At 28.9% G+C, this 21,453-nt stretch overlaps 1 protein-coding gene across 1 annotated transcript; it reads right to left on the reverse strand.

Moving 5' to 3' along the window:
- Positions 1 to 1,839: 1,839 nt before the first annotated feature.
- Positions 1,840 to 2,220, reverse strand: LOC149057250 (protein ZBED8L-like). The gene has a single exon (XM_089223352.1). The coding sequence runs from the start codon at positions 2,218 to 2,220 to the stop codon at positions 1,840 to 1,842; it is 381 nt and encodes a 126-aa protein (XP_089079478.1).
- Positions 2,221 to 21,453: the final 19,233 nt, after the last annotated feature.

Consider the following 21,453-nt stretch of genomic DNA (forward strand, 5'->3'; position numbering starts at 1 on the left):
ATTAAAATGGTTAATTATTTTAAACATGATAAAATACGTTTTTTATGACACAGAAATCGACATAACAATTTCTATATTTACGCCATCACAGCATATCATATCATTGGTAGAACCTATTAATGTACATTTGTTGCAAACGCGTGATGATTTTTTACAAAACATAACTGGGGCAATTCAAAATCCTGAGTCATCAGAAATAAAATGGGTTAGGAAGGCGAAATCGTACGTAATAAATGATGATGATAGACTTATGTATTATAGGGATATTTATAAAGGCACGCCAAAACTAGTAATAGCATTGCCATCTAGCTTAATCAAAGAGGTGATCGAGCACTTTCATAATGAAAAAATGTCTGGTGCGCATTTAGGTGTTCATAAAGTGTTCAATAAAATACGAGATCGCGATACCATTGGCCTACTATGCAAAAAGATATAAAAAATTATGTAATTTCATGCAGAAAATGTCAAAAACGTAAACCAGATAAACAGCCAGCGGCCGGTATGTTACAACCAAATAATATCTTAAATGGTATACCTTTCCAAGAGATTTATATTGATTATATAGGACCTATGCTAGAGTCACGAGGTTGTAAATACATATTAGTTGCTACAAGCCGAACAACAAAATTTTGCTTTGCAAGATCATACAAAAACGCCGACGCTAAATCAACGACGAAATTCTTATAAGAATTAATACTAACATATGGCCCACCTAGAGTAGTAAGATCAGACAATGGCACACATTTTACTGCAAAAGTAATTTTGCAACTATTATTAGCTTTAGGAATCCAAAAGAGGGAAGGAATAGCTTATAGGCCAACTAATCAGGGGCAAGTAGAAAGACAAAATCAGGTGATTATAGACATGATAGCACCATACGTTGCAGAAGGGGAAAAGTGGACTGACGTATTACCAATTGTATTGCATGCATATAACACTGCGATACACCATTCAACGGGATATACTCCATTTTATTTAGTGCACGGCTACGAGCCTGTTTCAATTTTTGATATCGCAATTATTCCATCAAATTTAAATCACTCCACAATTATTATAGAAATACAAAAATTAAACTCAATCCGTGAAAAATTACCTGGTATATTAAAGAAAGCGTTTGATAAACAAAAAATGTATGCAGACAGAGGGAAAAGAGATCGAGATTTTTTTGTAGGAGAAAAAGTTTTAGTAAAGATTAATGTAAGAAGTAATAAATTTTCGGATAGATATGAGGGTCCCTACACAATTTTAAGAAAAATAAATCCAGTCACATATTTAATTGAAATTGATAAAAATGGCAAAAAACAATCTGAAAAAAAACATGTTCAACAAATAAAAAAATATAGAGATCGATCACAAATAGAAAGTGTGTACTATTATAGTTAAGACTTAAGTATATATAAAAAAAAATTGTAATCAATTGAACGTACGTGTATAAGTGACATATTACTATATTAGATTAAGTATTTAAAATATTTGAATAAAAAATCAACAAAATTAGGATAATTTTTTTGATTATTATTAATAAATTGAATTACAATTAAAAATATTAACATGTAACGATAATTTGGGGATCTCACTCCATATTATTTACCAAGTAGTAAATAATATTACAATCGAGAGACCATCGTATAATAAATTATTTCACAACCACTTAATTTCTTGTTATTGTTAAGCCAGTGTTTCCCAAACATTTTATCTTTACCGCCCACTTCCAAAAAAAAAAAATCCGACAGACGCCCCCCTTAAAAAAAATATTGTTAAAAAAGTATGCAATGAAAAATTATATTTATTGTTTATAAATATATATATAATGTATAGGTACAAATCAAAAAAAATATCTTAATGAGATGGATGTGGTTGGTGTTTTGCTAGAAGTTCGTTGATATTAGGTTCGATTTTCGTAAGCAGCATTCTTAAGTCCCCACGATTAGTTATTTGAAACCGTTGTCTTTTTTTAGTGAGTAGATTGGTTACTGCACTAAATCCACGTTCAACCAAGTAAGATGATGGAAATGCGATCAGAAATTTTTGTACAACAGCCCACAATCCAGGATAAAGTATAGGTATCTGCTTTTGTAGCCAGAATACTTGGTAACCTTCCTTGAACTTTAATTTTAATTCCTCATTTGTAGTTACTTCTATCAATTCTTCTTCTAATTTTGCAGAATCTATGGTTTCTGTATTTGAAAATGGATCTAAAACCCATTTGGGTATGTTCATTTTAAGAATATCGCCCCCTTTTTGTAATGAAATGCCCCCCAATTAAGCTTGTAACTTCCATTGCCCCCCTGGATAGGTCTAGCTTAACAGTTAAGCAATATTAATGAAGTTTCGTCGGTTGTAACACAAAAAAAATAAAAAAAAATTTAAATAGATAAAATTAAAAAATTGCTTAACGTTATATTTTAATACAATAGTGAAGGTATTTTTAATAGTTTTGCATTTTAGTTAAAAAATTAGGTCAATGAGTAAACAACGAAAACACTTATTCGACATTATTTCATTTATAGGCACATAATATTATAGTAAGTATATATAACTATATATATACATATAAGTGAATGATATACACACCGGAGCATTACTACGACAGTCAAAGAAGAATGCTTAACACTTATATTAAAGTTGTAATTTAATCAGTGACATAAAATAATATTTAATAATCTACCATTTTTATACTATATATATAATTATTAATCGTTTTGTTTTAATTTATTCTGTTATTTAAATAACTTGTTAAAAGGTTCACAAAAGTTACAATTATTCTAATATTAGGCATGATAATAATTGATACGTTTCAAATAGAGGAGTCAATTGTTTACAACTACCAAGGAAGCGGATCAGGAATTTATTATGACTAAAATAAAATTGTATTGTAGAGGAGAGAGAGAGCCAAGGCAAATGTTGAGAGCCAGAGGTAGAGTGCTTCACGAAAATAATATATAATATAATTAACGTACCAAAGATTATGTAATTTTGAAATTATGCTGTTTTTTTTTAGCTCATGTTACGTGGTTTGGGTAGGTACTCATGAAACTAATTACCCGACTTGGTTTTTACTTTGGGTATAAATTTATTTAGCTGATGCAAACATAACTTGAAATATTACAATTAATAATACAAAATAGCTTAGAGGGTCGAACGACGCACACTCGGTCGCGCGGTAATATGTCGACTGACTTAACAATAATTTTATAGATCCGGTGTCTCGGTCGAATCACCGATAACAGTACAACCGATAATAATAATAATATATATAATGAGTAGTGACCGAACATATGCAAATATAAAATTTTAAGGTAAGATAGCTGAATGTAATTTACACTATAGTAAAAATATATATATATATATATATATATATATGTACCTATATTGAAATTAATAAAAATATATTGTATCACCAGAATGTTAACGTGAAAAAAAATGTGTGTTTACAGTTTAAATTTATCTAATTATAATGTATTACCTTCATAAGCATCTATTAAATTTATATACGAGTATATACTTAAATATAAAGTTTTAAAACCTTTATCTAATAAAATATATATAATATTATTATTAATTTGTTTTATGTAATTGTATTAATTTATATTGTATTCATCGAAATATAGAAAAAAAAAATGTGTAAACAAAATGCTACTTATTAAAAAATGAATTATATATTAGGTAATTGTATTCAACGGACTGTTTTCGTCGAAATATATATATATAAAGAATGTGTCTTAATACATACATGTTATGTTTAATATAATTAACTTGAGGGAAACTGAAAGGGGTAAGTGGAGACAGCCGTGGGTGTCGGTATTCAAGGACGGAAGAGTCAACTAAAATCCGTGTCACTATCCAGAAGTTATAAAGATATAATTTATAATATACATAAATAACATATTGTTATATACGCATGTCCATTGCCTTGGTGGCTTATAGTGTAGTGTATATCTACCAAATTCATGATATGCAGTCTAGCAAGGAAATACAGTCAGAGGAGGTTGGAGTACCGTTATTCTTTGCAACTGGATGAACATGAAGTCAAAAACTACAAAACTACCACCAACACAGCTACCGTTGTTTGTTTTCCCAAATCTGGGGTCCAGATTTAAATGGACAAGGGGTACATGTAACGATTGTCGTCATCAACATCGTACATTAATTCGTACGCTGAGCATGGCTAATATGCTGAGTTAATAATACCAAGGTGTACATATGTATGCAATATATATTATGCTGACGCGACGTTTAGCACACGTCGTGTTAATGACCGACCGCGACTCCTGACTAGTAGAGTCGATGGTGGATAGAGAGACAGGCTAGAGTCGGAAGTCGATAGTTGGACAACAACCCGAAGATGGCCCGCGGACGACTACCTCAACCCACATCGGATATCGACACCCAAGACACACCATAGCCCGATCGGTAACTCTCAGTTATAATTTATAGGTATGCCTAACATACCTATTATTAATTGATGTTTGATATATTATAATTTATAAGACTCGATGATGTAGTAATAATAATACATAAATATTTAATAACAGTTACACATATATAAATACGTTGAGTTCCTTGCTTCACATATAAGGTAACCTTGATTCCTAACGATAATAGCACACACCGAGGTCAAGTCCCGGAGACCTCGTCAATATAAACAGGACGTTACACACAGTAAACAATAACATTGATAAAAGTATACAGAAAAAAGGTGAGTTAGTGGGTGTCGCTCTGCTGTACAGTACGTTACAAGTCTAAGTCACTCTAATGGATTGTGTTAAATTTGAATTCAATGATGAAATATCATTGTATAGGAAAAACGATTCTGAGCGAAGACGGTCAGTCTATAATACATTACTAACTTTCCTTAACCCATCCCTGGGCTATGCTGTAGCAGGTTAAAAACGTATAAACGAGTGTATTTTAATAAACTGTAATCAACAACTGATATTAAATAGCACCTAAACTAAAAGACGTTAAAATAAATATCACTAAAATATTATGGAGAATGCCCATAGTCAAGGTTAGTGATAAAGAAAAAATACAACTGTCGAAAGTAGTAAACCATCAGAAACCTCTGAAATGCGCATTCAGGTCGTGGGAATTGTGTGAATATCCATTTATACCTCAAAACACTTCGCATTCACAAAAAAATATGTATGTATGTGATAGGTATTGATGGGAGGGGGAAAGGCCGAGCATGGCATGTGATGGATGAGAGGGGAGGGAGTAAGGTCGAGCATAGCATATAACTAGCATATATATATTTAATTAATTTAAAAAAAACTAATTACAATAGGAAATTCCATATACCTATAAATAGTTAAATTAAGTCGACATTTTTTGATTACTGGATATAATATACTTATACCTATAAACATTCGGTGAAAATTTTATATATCTATGGTCATTTTTTTAAAGTTACATCAAAAACCACAATCGATTCTGTCGAAAACTGAATGTGCACAAAACTTCCCGTTTTTTCCTTAATTTTTAATTTGTTTATGCCGATTATTCAAAAAAATTTACTTTTGACCCCCACCCCCACCCCCACAGAGTACCAACATTCTGATCTAAAAAGGTACTACAGTCGAAAATCGAAGCATTTTTACTGCCCCAAAACGTGATGACAGACACAACAAAAACTTTTAAAAGTATCTTTTAATTTAAGTAGAACAAAAAAATATATAATCTCATCAGAATTGGTCGAGTAGTTTTCAATAGTCTTTGATATTTTTTCGTTATATCATATCTAGCTTAAATGAAAATATAAACAACATAACATTTATAAATACATCACTAAGTAACCAAAAATATAGTATTTAAAAGTCTCCGGATATATTCATTTGACAATTTGACGCTTTCGTGGACAAACCGTTACGTATTTATCAAGCATTTATTTCTTGAATATTGTAATTCACAAAATATTGTGTAAGTACTATTTATTGTTGTGGATTGAAAACATTTGTTGTATTTCAAGATGATGACGAAATCCTTGATAGCTTTGAGTGCCGCTGCGGGGATTGGATTAATTTGGATGGGAAGAAAATATTTATATAAAAAAACAAGAGCTGATTTGAAGGTAAATAATTTATAATTATAACTATGTAAAATATGTTCACGTGTGGTATTTGACTTAGTTTTGTTTTATAAGAGTTAAAAATTTTAAGACCCTTCATCAAATATTACGACATTTAATAATTATAGAGAGTTAAACTTTAAAAGTTAAAGTTACATCTATTTATGGACGTAATCAGGTTATATAAAATATTGCTACTTAAAATTTTAGAGAGAACAAGATCGATTATATGAACTGAGTACTTCGGCTGATGAATCAAATGTAGACAATGAAAAACAAATAACCGATACGGTAAGAAGAACATAATTGATTAATGTTTTTTAAATTTAAAAACGTTTTTGAGAAAAACTTATTAATCTCCTATGTATTTATTTTTATAAATGTTAAAATGCATTGCATACATAATTAAGAATTTAAATTATGTGATTTTTTCAGATTATGCAATGTTCAAGCACTGAGTTGACAATTCCGAATTTACCGAGTAATGAAATATATCCACCTGAGGTAACACTTTATTTAAATATTTAGAACTTACTTCATATATATTTTTTTACTATAAAAATATTAAAATTTTAAACTTACACACATTAATTTCAGCCTCATTCCCAGACGACAAAAATGGAATTAGAAAAACAATCAATAAACCCGGTCGCACTCCTACATCAACTTATACCATCACAGATTAAATATGAACATACAATTATTACGCGGGGTCAGTTACCTCCAATTATTAGGGTAGAAACAACAATAGATGGAAAACCTTTTTATGCACAAGGTATTTTTTTTCTATTGTAACATACTCTATTAACAGCTGATATTTTTAACTAGAGTTTTTCATTACATTGTAAAATATTTCATGTACTGTTAACTCGGACAAATTGTTTTATACAATAATCACTTATGGTTGGCATTAATTTATATTTTATAGGACCAACAAAACAACATGCGAAAAAGCTAATCAGTATTATGGCTCTATATTATTTTTACGGGTATGATTATTCACGATATTATTCTTTACATATCTAACTTTTTCATTAATAAATACCTACATAAAATTATTTAATTTCAGATATAATCATGTAATTTGTGCAGCAAATGGATGGAATCCTCCACTAAAATCTTTTAAAAGAATCCGATAAGTACACAAACCAAATATCCAATTCACCAATCGCATTGTTTTTTTTTACATTAAAATATATTTCTCATACACACTGACTTAGAGTCTCAATGACTAAGTTATCACTTAATGCCTATATTAACATTTCATCTTATAGCCCAATATTTTTGTATATATATATATTATTATTATATTTTCAAATTGTATACACTATACATAATTGATATATGGGAAATATATGTTTTAATTATTTGTTTACATTTGAATGTTTATTATTGCTACTTTAAAGAATATGAATAAAATAAAATAAGCACTACATAAAAAGTTATATATTAACGCTCTTGACGCCCAGTATCTATTTTCGCTTACAAAAATTTGTAATTGAATTCAAATTCATTACATTCATCACTCTATCTCAATAGTTTAGGAACTGATTGACCAATTTCCCTCAACAGCTATTAACATTACATTCATTACAAAAATTCGACTTAAATTGATATTGACTGAAACTTGTCGTTCAGCTCACTACTAAAAAATATTGAACTATATGTATAGTGTACCCATACAAATTTATCACCTTGTACAAGTCGCGTTTTACTCGTGACATTATAAAATCACGTCGTCCGTATCTAAAATAAATGCGTGGTATTTATTTATCACGACTAAAATAATTATAGGAAAAAATTAATTTAAGGTTTAAGTAATTTAAGTGGATTTATAAAAAGGTTATACATTTTTTGAGATGCTCATTTCATTTTTATAGAATTAAAATTTGACGACAAAAATATATAAAATAGCAAACATAAATAATTAAATTATATTTTATATATTTTTGTCGTCAAATTTTAATTCTATAAAAATGAAATGAGCATCTCAAAACTTGAACAAGGTGATAAATTTGTATGGGTACACTATACATATAGTTCAATATTTTTTAGTAGTGAGCTGAACGACAAGTTTCAGTCAATATCAATTTAAGTCGAATTTTTGTAATGTATGTAATGTTAATAGCTGTTGAGTGAAATTGGTCATTCAGTTTCTAAACTATTGAGATAGAGTGATGAATGTAATGAATTTGAATTCAATTACAAATTTTTGTAAGCGAAAATAGATACTGGGCGTCAAGGGCGTTAATATATATAACTTTTATGTAGTGCTTATTTTATTTTATTCATATTCTTTAAAGTAGCAATAATAAACATTCAAATGTAAACAAATAATTAAAACATATATTTCCCATATATCAATTATGTATAGTGTATACAATTTGAAAATATAATAATATATATATACAAAAATATTGGGCTATAAGATGAAATGTTAATATAGGCATTAAGTGATAACTTAGTCATTGAGACTCTAAGTCAGTGTGTATGAGAAATATATTTTAATGTAAAAAAAAACAAATTTTCCCTATAATTATTTAAGTCGTGATAAATAAATACCACGCATTTATTTTAAATACAGACAGCGTGATTTTATAACGTCATGAATAAAATACGACTTGTACAAGGTGATCAATTTATATGGGTACACTAATTATCTCGAAGGGCATTAACTTCTTATGAATTTTGAATTTTTGAAATTTAAGGTTTATGTTTTTCTAAAACCGTATAGTATTATTTTAATTTGTTCACCCTTATATTTATTTTTGAAATCACTATCGACTTTTCATTTTCAAATGGTGAAATATAATAAAATATCATAAATTAATAAAACCATTTTTTTTCATTAACATTTTTTATTTTGTGTTGATTGGTTTATGAGATACAGCTCCTCAATGTAATAGTGATTTTTATTATTTTTATAATGATTATAAAGACCAAGAGCTAGTTGGAATTCGATATCCATGAATTCAAGGTAACAAAATAAATAACGATTAATTAAAGATTAATATTGTACTTTGAACCCTAATCATTTATTATCTTCTCCACTAATTTGACTAATTTATTAATTTATTTTGTTACCTTGAATTCAGTGATATCAAATTTAGGTATCACTAGTTTCCTGTTCTTTACAATTATTGGAAAAATAGTAAAAACCACTAATACTTTGAGGAGATGTACGTCATACACCAATCAGTGGAAATAAAAATGGTAAAACGTAAATTCATGAAAAAAATGATTTCATCAATTCATGATATTTTAAATTATGTTTCCATTTGAAAATCAAAGTTGATAGTGGTTTCACCAATAAATATAAGCGTGAAAAAATTAAAATATTATACGTTTTTAGAAAAACATAAACCTAAAAATTAAATAATTAAAAAATAGAATAGTTTATATACCTATGTAAAAAAGTAGCACAGATTATAAGTGCACAAAGTTAATATTAATGTACAAATATATAAATTATCATTTGAAGTTGTTATTAAATAAAATTATGCAATATTCTATAAACATGTTCGAAGTCGAAAATTTTCAGTATTACCCCTTAAATATCTGTCAATAATAGATTGATTTTCAATTACAAATTGTAATACAACATTTTTAACCTGTAAAGCTGTATCTTTATATTTTCCTTTTTTTCAGGAAATGGATATATAGCAGTTGTTTGTTCAACTTTCATTTAAATAAATATCTTAGTTATTTTTTTCATGAAATGTTCATATCCTCTTCAATTTAATGGTGTGTGGTTTTTTTACAAACTAATTTTTATAATTATTCATTATTAATTATTACATATTACATCACAATATTACGTATTTCCAGTATAAACTGTAGTACTTTAATTTATATTTGTCGTAAAAAAAATAAAAATATTCATAATGTTTTTTGTATTCTAAGAATATAGTATATAATGATTGTAATGTAAAATACATTTTTTTTAAAACACACTTTCCTATAAAAACATAACTAAAAAATATTTTAAAAATTGCACTAAAAATACAAAAATAATTTTCTGTACTTAAAAATAATGAAAAATTTACTGATGAAAAATTTAAAAGTGTGTGATGCTCTTACACTTGACATATACTCCCAGTCACTATCTTATAAACAGGTTTGAACAAAGAAGTGAATGTGAGACTTAGCTCGGCTTTTAATGTTTGTATGATGCACCACACACTTTTAAATTTTTCATTATTTTTAAGTACAGAAAATTATTTTTGTATTTTTAGTGCAATTTTTAAAATATTTTTTAGTTATGTTTTTATAGAAGTGTTTTAAAAAAAAAATTTTTTTTATTTACTACTTTTTAGTTGAAAGTAAATTTTTTTATTAAACGTTTAAAAAATATTTATGAAACAAATTTCTTATATTTAATAAAACGAATCAAAAAACTGATGATTATGATTTATTAAGAAATAAATAAGTTTATGTGGTCGTGAAATGACAAGACATTTATTTGTTTGACACAACAACGTCATACACCAATCACTGGAAATAAAAACGGTAACACGTAAATTCATGAAAAAAATGGTCTTATCAATTCATGATATTTTAAATTATGTTTCCATTTGAAAATCAAAGTTGATAGTGGTTTCACCAATAAATATAAGCGTGAAAAAATTAAAATATTAAACGGTTTTAGAAAAACATAAATCTTAAAGTTAAAAAATTCAAAAAAAGAATAGTTTTCAAAATAATTAATTTAACCGCTTACATGGGTCGCCCTGAATTGAAAAAACACGGAACCAATTGTACGACAACAATTTTAAGAACACCAATATTATTCTTTTTTAAATCACTATATATTCGTCAGTTTACTTTTTTAAATATGGTCATGTTTCATCGAAAATTTAAGCGTACGAAAATAATTCATCTCATTGTAGTGTCTTTATTTTTTCATTATTTCGCAACAATATTTTCGTCTAAAATAAACATACACAGCGTGTTAGAACTTGAGAGTGATGATCTGTCTATGTTAATGAATGCTTCCATAAAATAAATGCATTCGTTGAATGAAAACATCCAAATAATTGTATGTTTGCTGTTTACGGTCAGTCTATAATACCTTACTAACTTTCCTTAACCCGCCCCTGGGCTATGCTGTAGCAGGTTAAAAACGTATAAACGAATGTATTTTAATAAACTGTAATCAACAACTAATATTAAATAGCACCTAAACTAAAAGACGTTAAAATAAATATCACTAAAATATTATGGAGAATGCCCATAGTCAAGGTTAGTGATAAAGAAAAAATACAACTGTCGAAAGTAGTAAACCATCAGAAACCTCTGAAATGCGCATTCAGGTCGTGGGAATTGTGTGAATATCCATTTATACCTCAAAACACTTCGCATTCACAAAAAAATATGTATGTATGTGATAGGTATTGATGGGAGGGGGAAGGGCCGAGCATGGCATGTGATGTATGAGAGGGGAGGGGGTAAGGTCGAGCATAGCATATAACTATAGGCTGGGCGGGGTATGCAAGGGTGCGAGTGATATGCATTGATGGTAGGGCAGGGGGTAAGGTCGGGTACGTACGTGATAGACATCGATGGGATGGGGAGGGGAAAGGATAAGAGGGGGAGGTTAGGTTAGGTTAGACACCTTTGCATGATATGCATGGTCGCGCACGTACGCGATAGCAGGCGTGCGGATATAACTATAGGCTGGGCGGGGTAGCCGGATTCGTCGGATTTGCGGGGGATACAGAACATACCAAAACATACTACTGGCTAACAAATATTACATTATGATATTCACATAATTATATAGCTACAGCATATTTATGTCCTGAAACGTAGACGGGTAAAATATACCTATAATAGAGTGGTTTTTCGATGGGTCATTTGAATAGTTCGGATCTCGGAATCGATTATTACTATACGACACACGAGCGTACACGAGATTTTCTAGTTGGGATGAGCGTATGAATGAAAATAAAATGACCTAAAGAAAGTTTCGACTTTCTCTATCCCACCAATTATATATTAAAATATTATTTTAATTATTTTCACCGAAACAACATGATTGTCATAGACCTTGGTTATTGAAGTAAGTTAAGTAAGAATACACGATTTTACTGCAAATTTCTGTGATCGCTGTTTAATTGAAGAATGAGTTGAAACAGTTATTTAGGGTTAAAACATTTTTGAAACATATTGTTATTTATAACATTTTAGTACTCAATTTACTCTATAATTTAAATTTTAAATAATCTCCGGGGAAAGTAAAGAATACAATTCGAGCAACATTTCGAAAAAAACTGTTATTTATTTACCTATCAGTTTATCATTGATAAATTTATCTTAACCTTTTAATTTATATTAATTTTCTTCGATCTCGACTACAATATGGGGATCGACCACGTTTTTCCTGCGCCTCCATTGAACTATATCCTCCTTCCTCATATATATTTTACACACGCTAGCTATTTTCATGCGTCATATCATTCTCCATTCTGTTTCTTCGGTCTACCTATTCCTATTTTCCCATAGGTAGTTAACAATAATAATGATAATAGATAAATATATGCTGTGTTTAAAATCAATGAATTAAAAATAAATCCCCTCATTGGTTCGGCGCCCACCATCACGATAAAGTGATAACGTAAAGAATTAATCATAACGATAAGGAAGATGAACTATTTTTGTGGTGATGTTTGTTAAAAACCACACGATTTATCATAATCATAAAGTGGTGGTTATTCGGAGTTAAAGATATCTCATCAGTGCAAAACCACAAGCAGTTGTGTGCGCCTTTTCATGCTAATTGTATATCCATGTGGCGTGTACCGAACACAAAGGCCCGTCCGTTGTTATTCTGAATCGAATGCAAATCGCATTAGTTCAATACGTCAACAATCCAAAGGAAGTTAATTTATAGAATAAAATAAAATACATCGTTTTGTGGAGTTAAGAAAGAGAGAGTACAACAACGTGGACTGTTTCTCCTATATCAAATACCACAGTATGAACTGACCTCTTTTACGCGTCACCCTCTATCGTGCTTAAATAAAACCATATAGGGTCCAGCGAATGGAAAACCTATATATATATATAATATGATCTGTGCAAATCGTTGTTTGAAATTCAATGATAAATCTAATTTTAATATGCAAGATAGATGTACAAAGGCGTAATTTGGCTATTATATAAAGGAAAGAAAATACTGCACATTTTCAGATATCATATCACTTGGCAATTGTATTTTTTTCTAATTTTTCAAAAAAATAATATAAATTATTATGTTTAATAGAAACGTTATTTTAATTAAACTTTATCATTCGATTTTATATGGGCCAATAAACAACATTCACACAGTTTAAACGTAAAACTAATATCTATAGGTGGGTACCAATATCTTACTATGTACATTGTACATGTATACCTGATAAATAAAAACATATATTATCCATGTGTGGAATATATGTGTACCTATGTGGCATGATATGCGACCGTAAGTACGAAATCTTTTTAAGAGACAAGAGTACGTAAGAAATTATAATATATTATGTTGCGTGCCCGTAAAATAACGATTTTTATATTAACTGCAGAAATAGCGTTGTGAAAAATCGGTTAACATAAATTTTCTAAGTCAATTTATATTTATCTATACAGCTAAATATTTTTGCCATATTTAATCATAAAGATATTTTAGTACTTTGTACTTTGTTTATCTAATAAAATTAAAATATTTGGCTAAAAAATTGTAATAATTTATTAGTGGTAAAATATAAGTACCTATCTATATTCTCATATCTATCGCGAATTTAAACAAAAACAATTTAAAAAAACTACAACTGACAAAAAATTGAAAAAAAATGTATTATATTTATTATGTTTACTATAATTTTTTTTTTTTAACATACAGTAAATAAATACTCTAAACTATAAAAACTAACTATAGTCATATAAAAAACGGCTTTTAAAAAAAAAAAAAACGAAATATACAAAAATAAAATCACAATTTGAATGGATCTAATTTCAGTTATACAGTGTGTCAACGCGCACCATATACATATACAATATGCATATTATTATATATTGTAAATAAACCAACAATACAACCAAAAACAACCAACGTTGGTATATTTCAGTACTATTGTATCGCATTATCGTTCGTTCAACCTCTGAAATCTTTGCGTCTATAAATCGTCACGATAAACACGAGGCAGTGAAGATAACAGCTGATTTACGTTTTGAAAAGTTTCGTGTAAAACATTTTTGTTGAAATAATGGTTTCTAAACAAAGTGCCGTATTCCGTGTAAGTAGGTACAGTCGTGTGGATGTGATGGTACATTATAATATACCCATCAAACCTGTTTGGTAATGATATCAGATCTTATAATGAGTTGATATATCAGTTACCACTATTACGCTCACGAAATCTACAGTTAGATGGTTTACAATAATCATGACGCCTTCACATACACAATATAGGATTATATCATTTTTCAATAGTATAATTTTGCAATACCATAAATAAAGTATAAATAATATGTGGTATAAAAACCAACGGTATACATATAGATAATATAATAGATTACATGTGGTGTAAAGACCAACAACATACAAACAACATAATAAATAGTGCGTGGTACAAAGACCACCGATACACGTATAATATATTAATACAAAGACAGGCGGTATAAACCAATAGTATACGAATAGTATAATATAATACTAGGTGGTATAAAACCAATAATACACAAATAATATACGATATTAATATAAGAACTCGTCAGTCCGTTACCTTTTCACCTGCTCTCCACACAAATTGGTTCTACCCACGCGACCGAGCCGAGACCTGGTAATACACTAATACAATTAATTCTAATACGTTAAAAAAAAGGAATCGGGTGGCCCGCGCTCGTGCGATTGTGTGAAGTGTAGATGAGGCGCATAATCCACGACGAGGGTATACATTCGACCACAGCATCCACGATGACCAAAATATATTAGTAATATGCCGTCGGCCCAGGCACTTTCGCCGCCGGTACTCGCGATATGGATAACGCACACAATCGTCAATAATAATGCACTGTTCGCACGTAACGCGTAATACGTAAAAAGAAAAATGACGATACGCGGTTCGGCCGTATGTGTCACACACAGACACACCGACGCAACTGATTTTATATAATCATTAAGAATTCGTTAATCGTTGGCCGCTGTTATCGGGATACTTTGTCGCGAATCGGCGTAGCTTAATCCAAACAAAACCATATACCAAAGTAAAGGTGGTACCTATAAAATTTTCGCCACAACAGGTGGGCAAGAAGTCCTGCCAAAATACTAATTTTATACGCGGACGAATTTTTTTTTTTTTTTTTTTGGACTCTAGGAAGGTTGCAAGTATGTATAATAATATTGTTTGGTTTCCGCAATCGGATCAGACGAGTCCGAAGAGAGTTTTCCAGCCACTTACCCGTGCCATCATTAGCGATACGCGGAAAACGTAAGTCGTAACAATTATGTAACCATCACGCAGTAATAATAATATAACGTGTGTGAAACTTTTCAGTACGGAATACGATCGATTGTCCGACGCACGCTAGTCGCGAACTGTGCGGTGGTTTTTTTTTTTTATTTGAAATATACAATCTTTACTTATGAGTGCACAATGAGTGCATGAGATGAGAGATACATTCATATACAATCAACATTAATACACAATACTAACCTAAGCATATATTTACATGAATACACCGGTTGTGAGAAACCATCCATCAATGACACTCACTATGGGTATTTATTACCTATTTTTTTTTTTCAAATTTGGTTGGAGGGGATGAGAAGGTCACGACACCAATTGCGTTTTAGACACCTAAGAAGATTGCCAGGAATGGTCGGGACTGCGAGATCGCGGATTAGTGGATTACTGTTGGTAGACGGACGGTTATGAAAACGCTTTTAATGCGCTTTAGCTTCTTCCTGGACAGTTTTCATTTTTAAGTCAGAGTGGATAGTAGGTACTGTTCGAGACGTAAGGTGGAGCATTGAGTAGTTTCCTGAAGGCTAAGTTTTGGAAGGTTTGGATTTTATTAAGGTTAGATTTTTTAGCATTACTCAATAGCTGGATGCCATATGTCCATACAGGCTTGATTAGGGATTTATAGATAGGTAGTTTTGTATTTAGGTTAGTGTGTGTGTTATTATTAATGAATGTTGTGCGGTGGTTTTGAGCGTGTTAAGTGTCTACAGCCGTCGTCGGGCGGGTCATTAGATTTTGTCCGATTGACGGTACTATACACCAATAATAAAACGAGCCACCCACGTCCAATAGGATCCAATACATACAGTGCTGTCGCCATATTAAGTACCACTGAATATCTCAGCTGGGCAACCTTGCATGGAAATAGGGTTTTCGGGAGGTGATGAGAACTACTTAAGTTCATATTTAAAGACTAATTTCAAATTCTTAGGTATCTCGGTACGCGAATGCACCAATACAACTTACTTTTTTTCTTCAAATGGCAACCTAAACATTTTTCCGCAGATTCGGGTAAAGTATTTTTTTTTTATACTTATTTTACAAAAAAGTTTTCTGTTTTCAAAACTGACCGAGTTAAAGTGAGTCAAAAATTCGATTTATATATAATTCGTATTTATTGGTATTTTAATTTATAACCACTGAAATTAAAAAACAAATGTGAAATAACCTAACACAGTCGAAGTAGGTAGTTAATATATGGTGTGGGTTGGTGGGTATAACCTAATATGACTCCTCTTTTGTGATGGTACGCTTGATAACAGATGATATCTTAATTTTTTAACCAAAGAACTTCCAAGACTGTTAGATGATGTTTCATTATGAATTGTTATATTGATATGATACATAAAAAGTACTTATTGGTATCTATCCTAATGAATATTAATTGTTATGAAACTGAAAAGTTTTAAAAATGCCTGGTATACTAAATTTGAATTAAAAACATCGATCTATACCTCAGTAGATTAAAATCCATAATTATTAGGTGTTCAATAAAAAAAGCGGAAAAGTGGATATCGCTTTGCTGTACAGTAGATTACAAGTGGTTTACTGTAATGGATGGAATTAGATTTGAACCCAATGATATAATACCATTATATATGAAAAAAAATTCTGAGCAGATTAATGGTTATTATTAATACTAAAAAAGTTGAAAAATTAAAATTTCAGTAAACAGCTCAAAACAAATCAAAATATTTTTTAAATTTTATCAAATATAAAAAATGCCTGCATAAATTTCAGTGAAAATTTAAAGTATCTGCGGTCATTTGTTTTAGAGTTATACCAACGAAAATCAATAAATGAGAAATCTAGTGAAATTTAAACGCTCATAAAAATTTAATATAAATTTCTGGAGAACATTTTTTTTTTTTTTATGAAAGATTGACAAACTTGTAAGAATTCTTGTATTAATTTTCAAACCACAGATTTAAAAAGAAATTTTTTTATGAATTTCAAGCTTAAAATAATATGCAAATTTTCGTGATTTTTACGTGTTTTGCTTAAATTCAAACTTTGAATGCTTAAAGTTAAACTATGAATTTATTTTATTTTTCAACTGCTATTGTAACATTATGTTTAGAGCCTTGTATTTAATTTTAAAGCTTTTCTGCCCAATAAATAAAATATAATTAATTTAAAAAAAACTAATTACAATAGGAAATTCCATATACCTATAAATAGTTAAATTAAGTCGACATTTTTTGATTACTGGATATAATATACTTATACCTATAAACATTCGGTGAAAATTTTATATATCTATGGTCATTTTTTTAAAGTTACATCAAAAACCACAATCGATTCTGTCGAAAACTGAATGTGCACAAAACTTCCCGTTTATTCCTTAATTTTTAATTTGTTTATGCCGATTATTCAAAAAAATTTACTTTTGACCCCCACCCCCACCCCCACAAAGTACCAACTTTCTGATCTAAAAAGGTACTACAGTCGAAAATCGAAGCATTTTTACTGCCCCAAAACGTGATGACAGACACAACAAAAACTTTTAAAAGTATCTTTTAATTTAAGTAGAACAAAAAATATATAATCTCATCAGAATTGGTCGAGTAGTTTTCAATAGTCTTTGATATTTTTTCGTTATATCATATCTAGCTTAAATGAAAATATAAACAACATAACATTTATAAATACATCACTAAGTAACCAAAAATATAGTATTTAAAAGTCTCCGGATATATTCATTTGACAATTTGACGCTTTCGTGGACAAACCGTTACGTATTTATCAAGCATTTATTTCTTGAATATTGTTATTCACAAAATATTGTGTAAGTACTATTTATTGTTGTGGATTGAAAACATTTGTTGTATTTCAAGATGATGACGAAATCCTTGATAGCTTTGAGTGCCGCTGCGGGGATTGGATTAATTTGGATGGGAAGAAAATATTTATATAAAAAAACAAGAGCTGATTTGAAGGTAAATAATTTATAATTATAACTATGTAAAATATGTTCACGTGTGGTATTTGACTTAGTTTTGTTTTATAAGAGTTAAAAATTTTAAGACCCTTCATCAAATATTACGACATTTAATAATTATAGAGAGTTAAACTTTAAAAGTTAAAGTTACATCTATTTATGGACGTAATCAGGTTATATAAAATATTGCTACTTAAAATTTTAGAGAGAACAAGATCGATTATATGAACTGAGTACTTCGGCTGATGAATCAAATGTAGACAATGAAAAACAAATAACCGATACGGTAAGAAGAACATAATTGATTAATGTTTTTTAAATTTAAAAACGTTTTTGAGAAAAACTTATTAATCTCCTATGTATTTATTTTTATAAATGTTAAAATGCATTGCATACATAATTAAGAATTTAAATTATGTGATTTTTTCAGATTATGCAATGTTCAAGCACTGAGTTGACAATTCCGAATTTACCGAGTAATGAAATATATCCACCTGAGGTAACACTTTATTTAAATATTTAGAACTTACTTCATATATATTTTTTTACTATAAAAATATTAAAATTTTTAACTTACACACATTAATTTCAGCCTCATTCCCCGACGACAAAAATGGAATTAGAAAAACAATCAATAAACCCGGTCGCACTCCTACATCAACTTATACCATCACAGATTAAATATGAACATACAATTATTACGCGGGGTCAGTTACCTCCAATTATTAGGGTAGAAACAACAATAGATGGAAAACCTTTTTATGCACAAGGTATTTTTTTTCTATTGTAACATACTCTATTAACAGCTGATATTTTTAACTAGAGTTTTTCATTACATTGTAATATATTTCATGTACTGTTAACTCGGACAAATTGTTTTATACAATAATCACTTATGGTTGGCATTAATTTATATTTTATAGGACCAACAAAACAACATGCGAAAAAGCTAATCAGTATTATGGCTCTATATTATTTTTACGGGTATGATTATTCACGATATTATTCTTTACATATCTAACTTTTTCATTAATAAATACCTACATAAAATTATTTAATTTCAGATATAATCATGTAATTTGTGCAGCAAATGGATGGAATCCTCCACTAAAATCTTTTAAAAGAATCCGATAAGTACACAAACCAAATATCCAATTCACCAATCGCATTGTTTTTTTTTACATTAAAATATATTTCTCATACACACTGACTTAGAGTCTCAATGACTAAGTTATCACTTAATGCCTATATTAACATTTCATCTTATAGCCCAATATTTTTGTATATATATATATTATTATTATATTTTCAAATTGTATACACTATACATAATTGATATATGGGAAATATATGTTTTAATTATTTGTTTACATTTGAATGTTTATTATTGCTACTTTAAAGAATATGAATAAAATAAAATAAGCACTACATAAAAAGTTATATATTAACGCTCTTGACGCCCAGTATCTATTTTCGCTTACAAAAATTTGTAATTGAATTCAAATTCATTACATTCATCACTCTATCTCAATAGTTTAGGAACTGATTGACCAATTTCCCTCAACAGCTATTAACATTACATTCATTACAAAAATTCGACTTAAATTGATATTGACTGAAACTTGTCGTTCAGCTCACTACTAAAAAATATTGAACTATATGTATAGTGTACCCATACAAATTTATCACCTTGTACAAGTCGCGTTTTACTCGTGACATTATAAAATCACGTCGTCCGTATCTAAAATAAATGCGTGGTATTTATTTATCACGACTAAAATAATTATAGGAAAAAATTAATTTAAGGTTTAAGTAATTTAAGTGCATTTATAAAAAGGTTATACATTTTTTGAGATGCTCATTTCATTTTTATAGAATTAAAATTTGACGACAAAAATATATAAAATAGCAAACATAAATAATTAAATTATATTTTATATATTTTTGTCGTCAAATTTTAATTCTATAAAAATGAAATGAGCATCTCAAAACTTGAACAAGGTGATAAATTTGTATGGGTACACTATACATATAGTTCAATATTTTTTAGTAGTGAGCTGAACGACAAGTTTCAGTCAATATCAATTTAAGTCGAATTTTTGTAATGTATGTAATGTTAATAGCTGTTGAGTGAAATTGGTCATTCAGTTTCTAAACTATTGAGATAGAGTGATGAATGTAATGAATTTGAATTCAATTACAAATTTTTGTAAGCGAAAATAGATACTGGGCGTCAAGGGCGTTAATATATATAATTTTTATGTAGTGCTTATTTTATTTTATTCATATTCTTTAAAGTAGCAATAATAAACATTCAAATGTAAACAAATAATTAAAACATATATTTCCCATATATCAATTATGTATAGTGTATACAATTTGAAAATATAATAATAATATATATATATACAAAAATATTGGGCTATAAGATGAAATGTTAATATAGGCATTAAGTGATAACTTAGTCATTGAGACTCTAAGTCAGTGTGTATGAGAAATATATTTTAATGTAAAAAAAAAACAAATTTTCCCTATAATTATTTAAGTCGTGATAAATAAATACCACGCATTTATTTTAAATACAGACAGCGTGATTTTATAACGTCATGAATAAAATACGACTTGTACAAGGTGATCAATTTATATGGGTACACTAATTATCTCGAAGGGCATTAACTTTTTATGAATTTTGAATTTTTGAAATTTAAGGTTTATGTTTTTCTAAAACCGTATAGTATTATTTTAATTTGTTCACCCTTATATTTATTTTTGAAATCACTATCGACTTTTCATTTTCAAATGGTGAAATATAATAAAATATCATAAATTAATAAAACCATTTTTTTTCATTAACATTTTTTATTTTGTGTTGATTGGTTTATGAGATACAGCTCCTCAATGTAATAGTGATTTTTATTATTTTTATAATGATTATAAAGACC

Source organism: Diuraphis noxia, unplaced genomic scaffold (genome assembly GCF_037042655.1).
Source record: "Diuraphis noxia isolate RWA-SAM2 unplaced genomic scaffold, SU_Dnox_SAM2 contig0003, whole genome shotgun sequence".
NCBI classification, from domain to species: domain Eukaryota; kingdom Metazoa; phylum Arthropoda; class Insecta; order Hemiptera; family Aphididae; genus Diuraphis; species Diuraphis noxia.

Excerpts from the sequence above, each read along its gene's own strand:
- LOC149057250 (XM_089223352.1), bottom strand. The coding sequence starts at position 2,220 with ATGAACATACCCAAATGGGTTTTAGATCCATTTTCAAATACAGAAACC.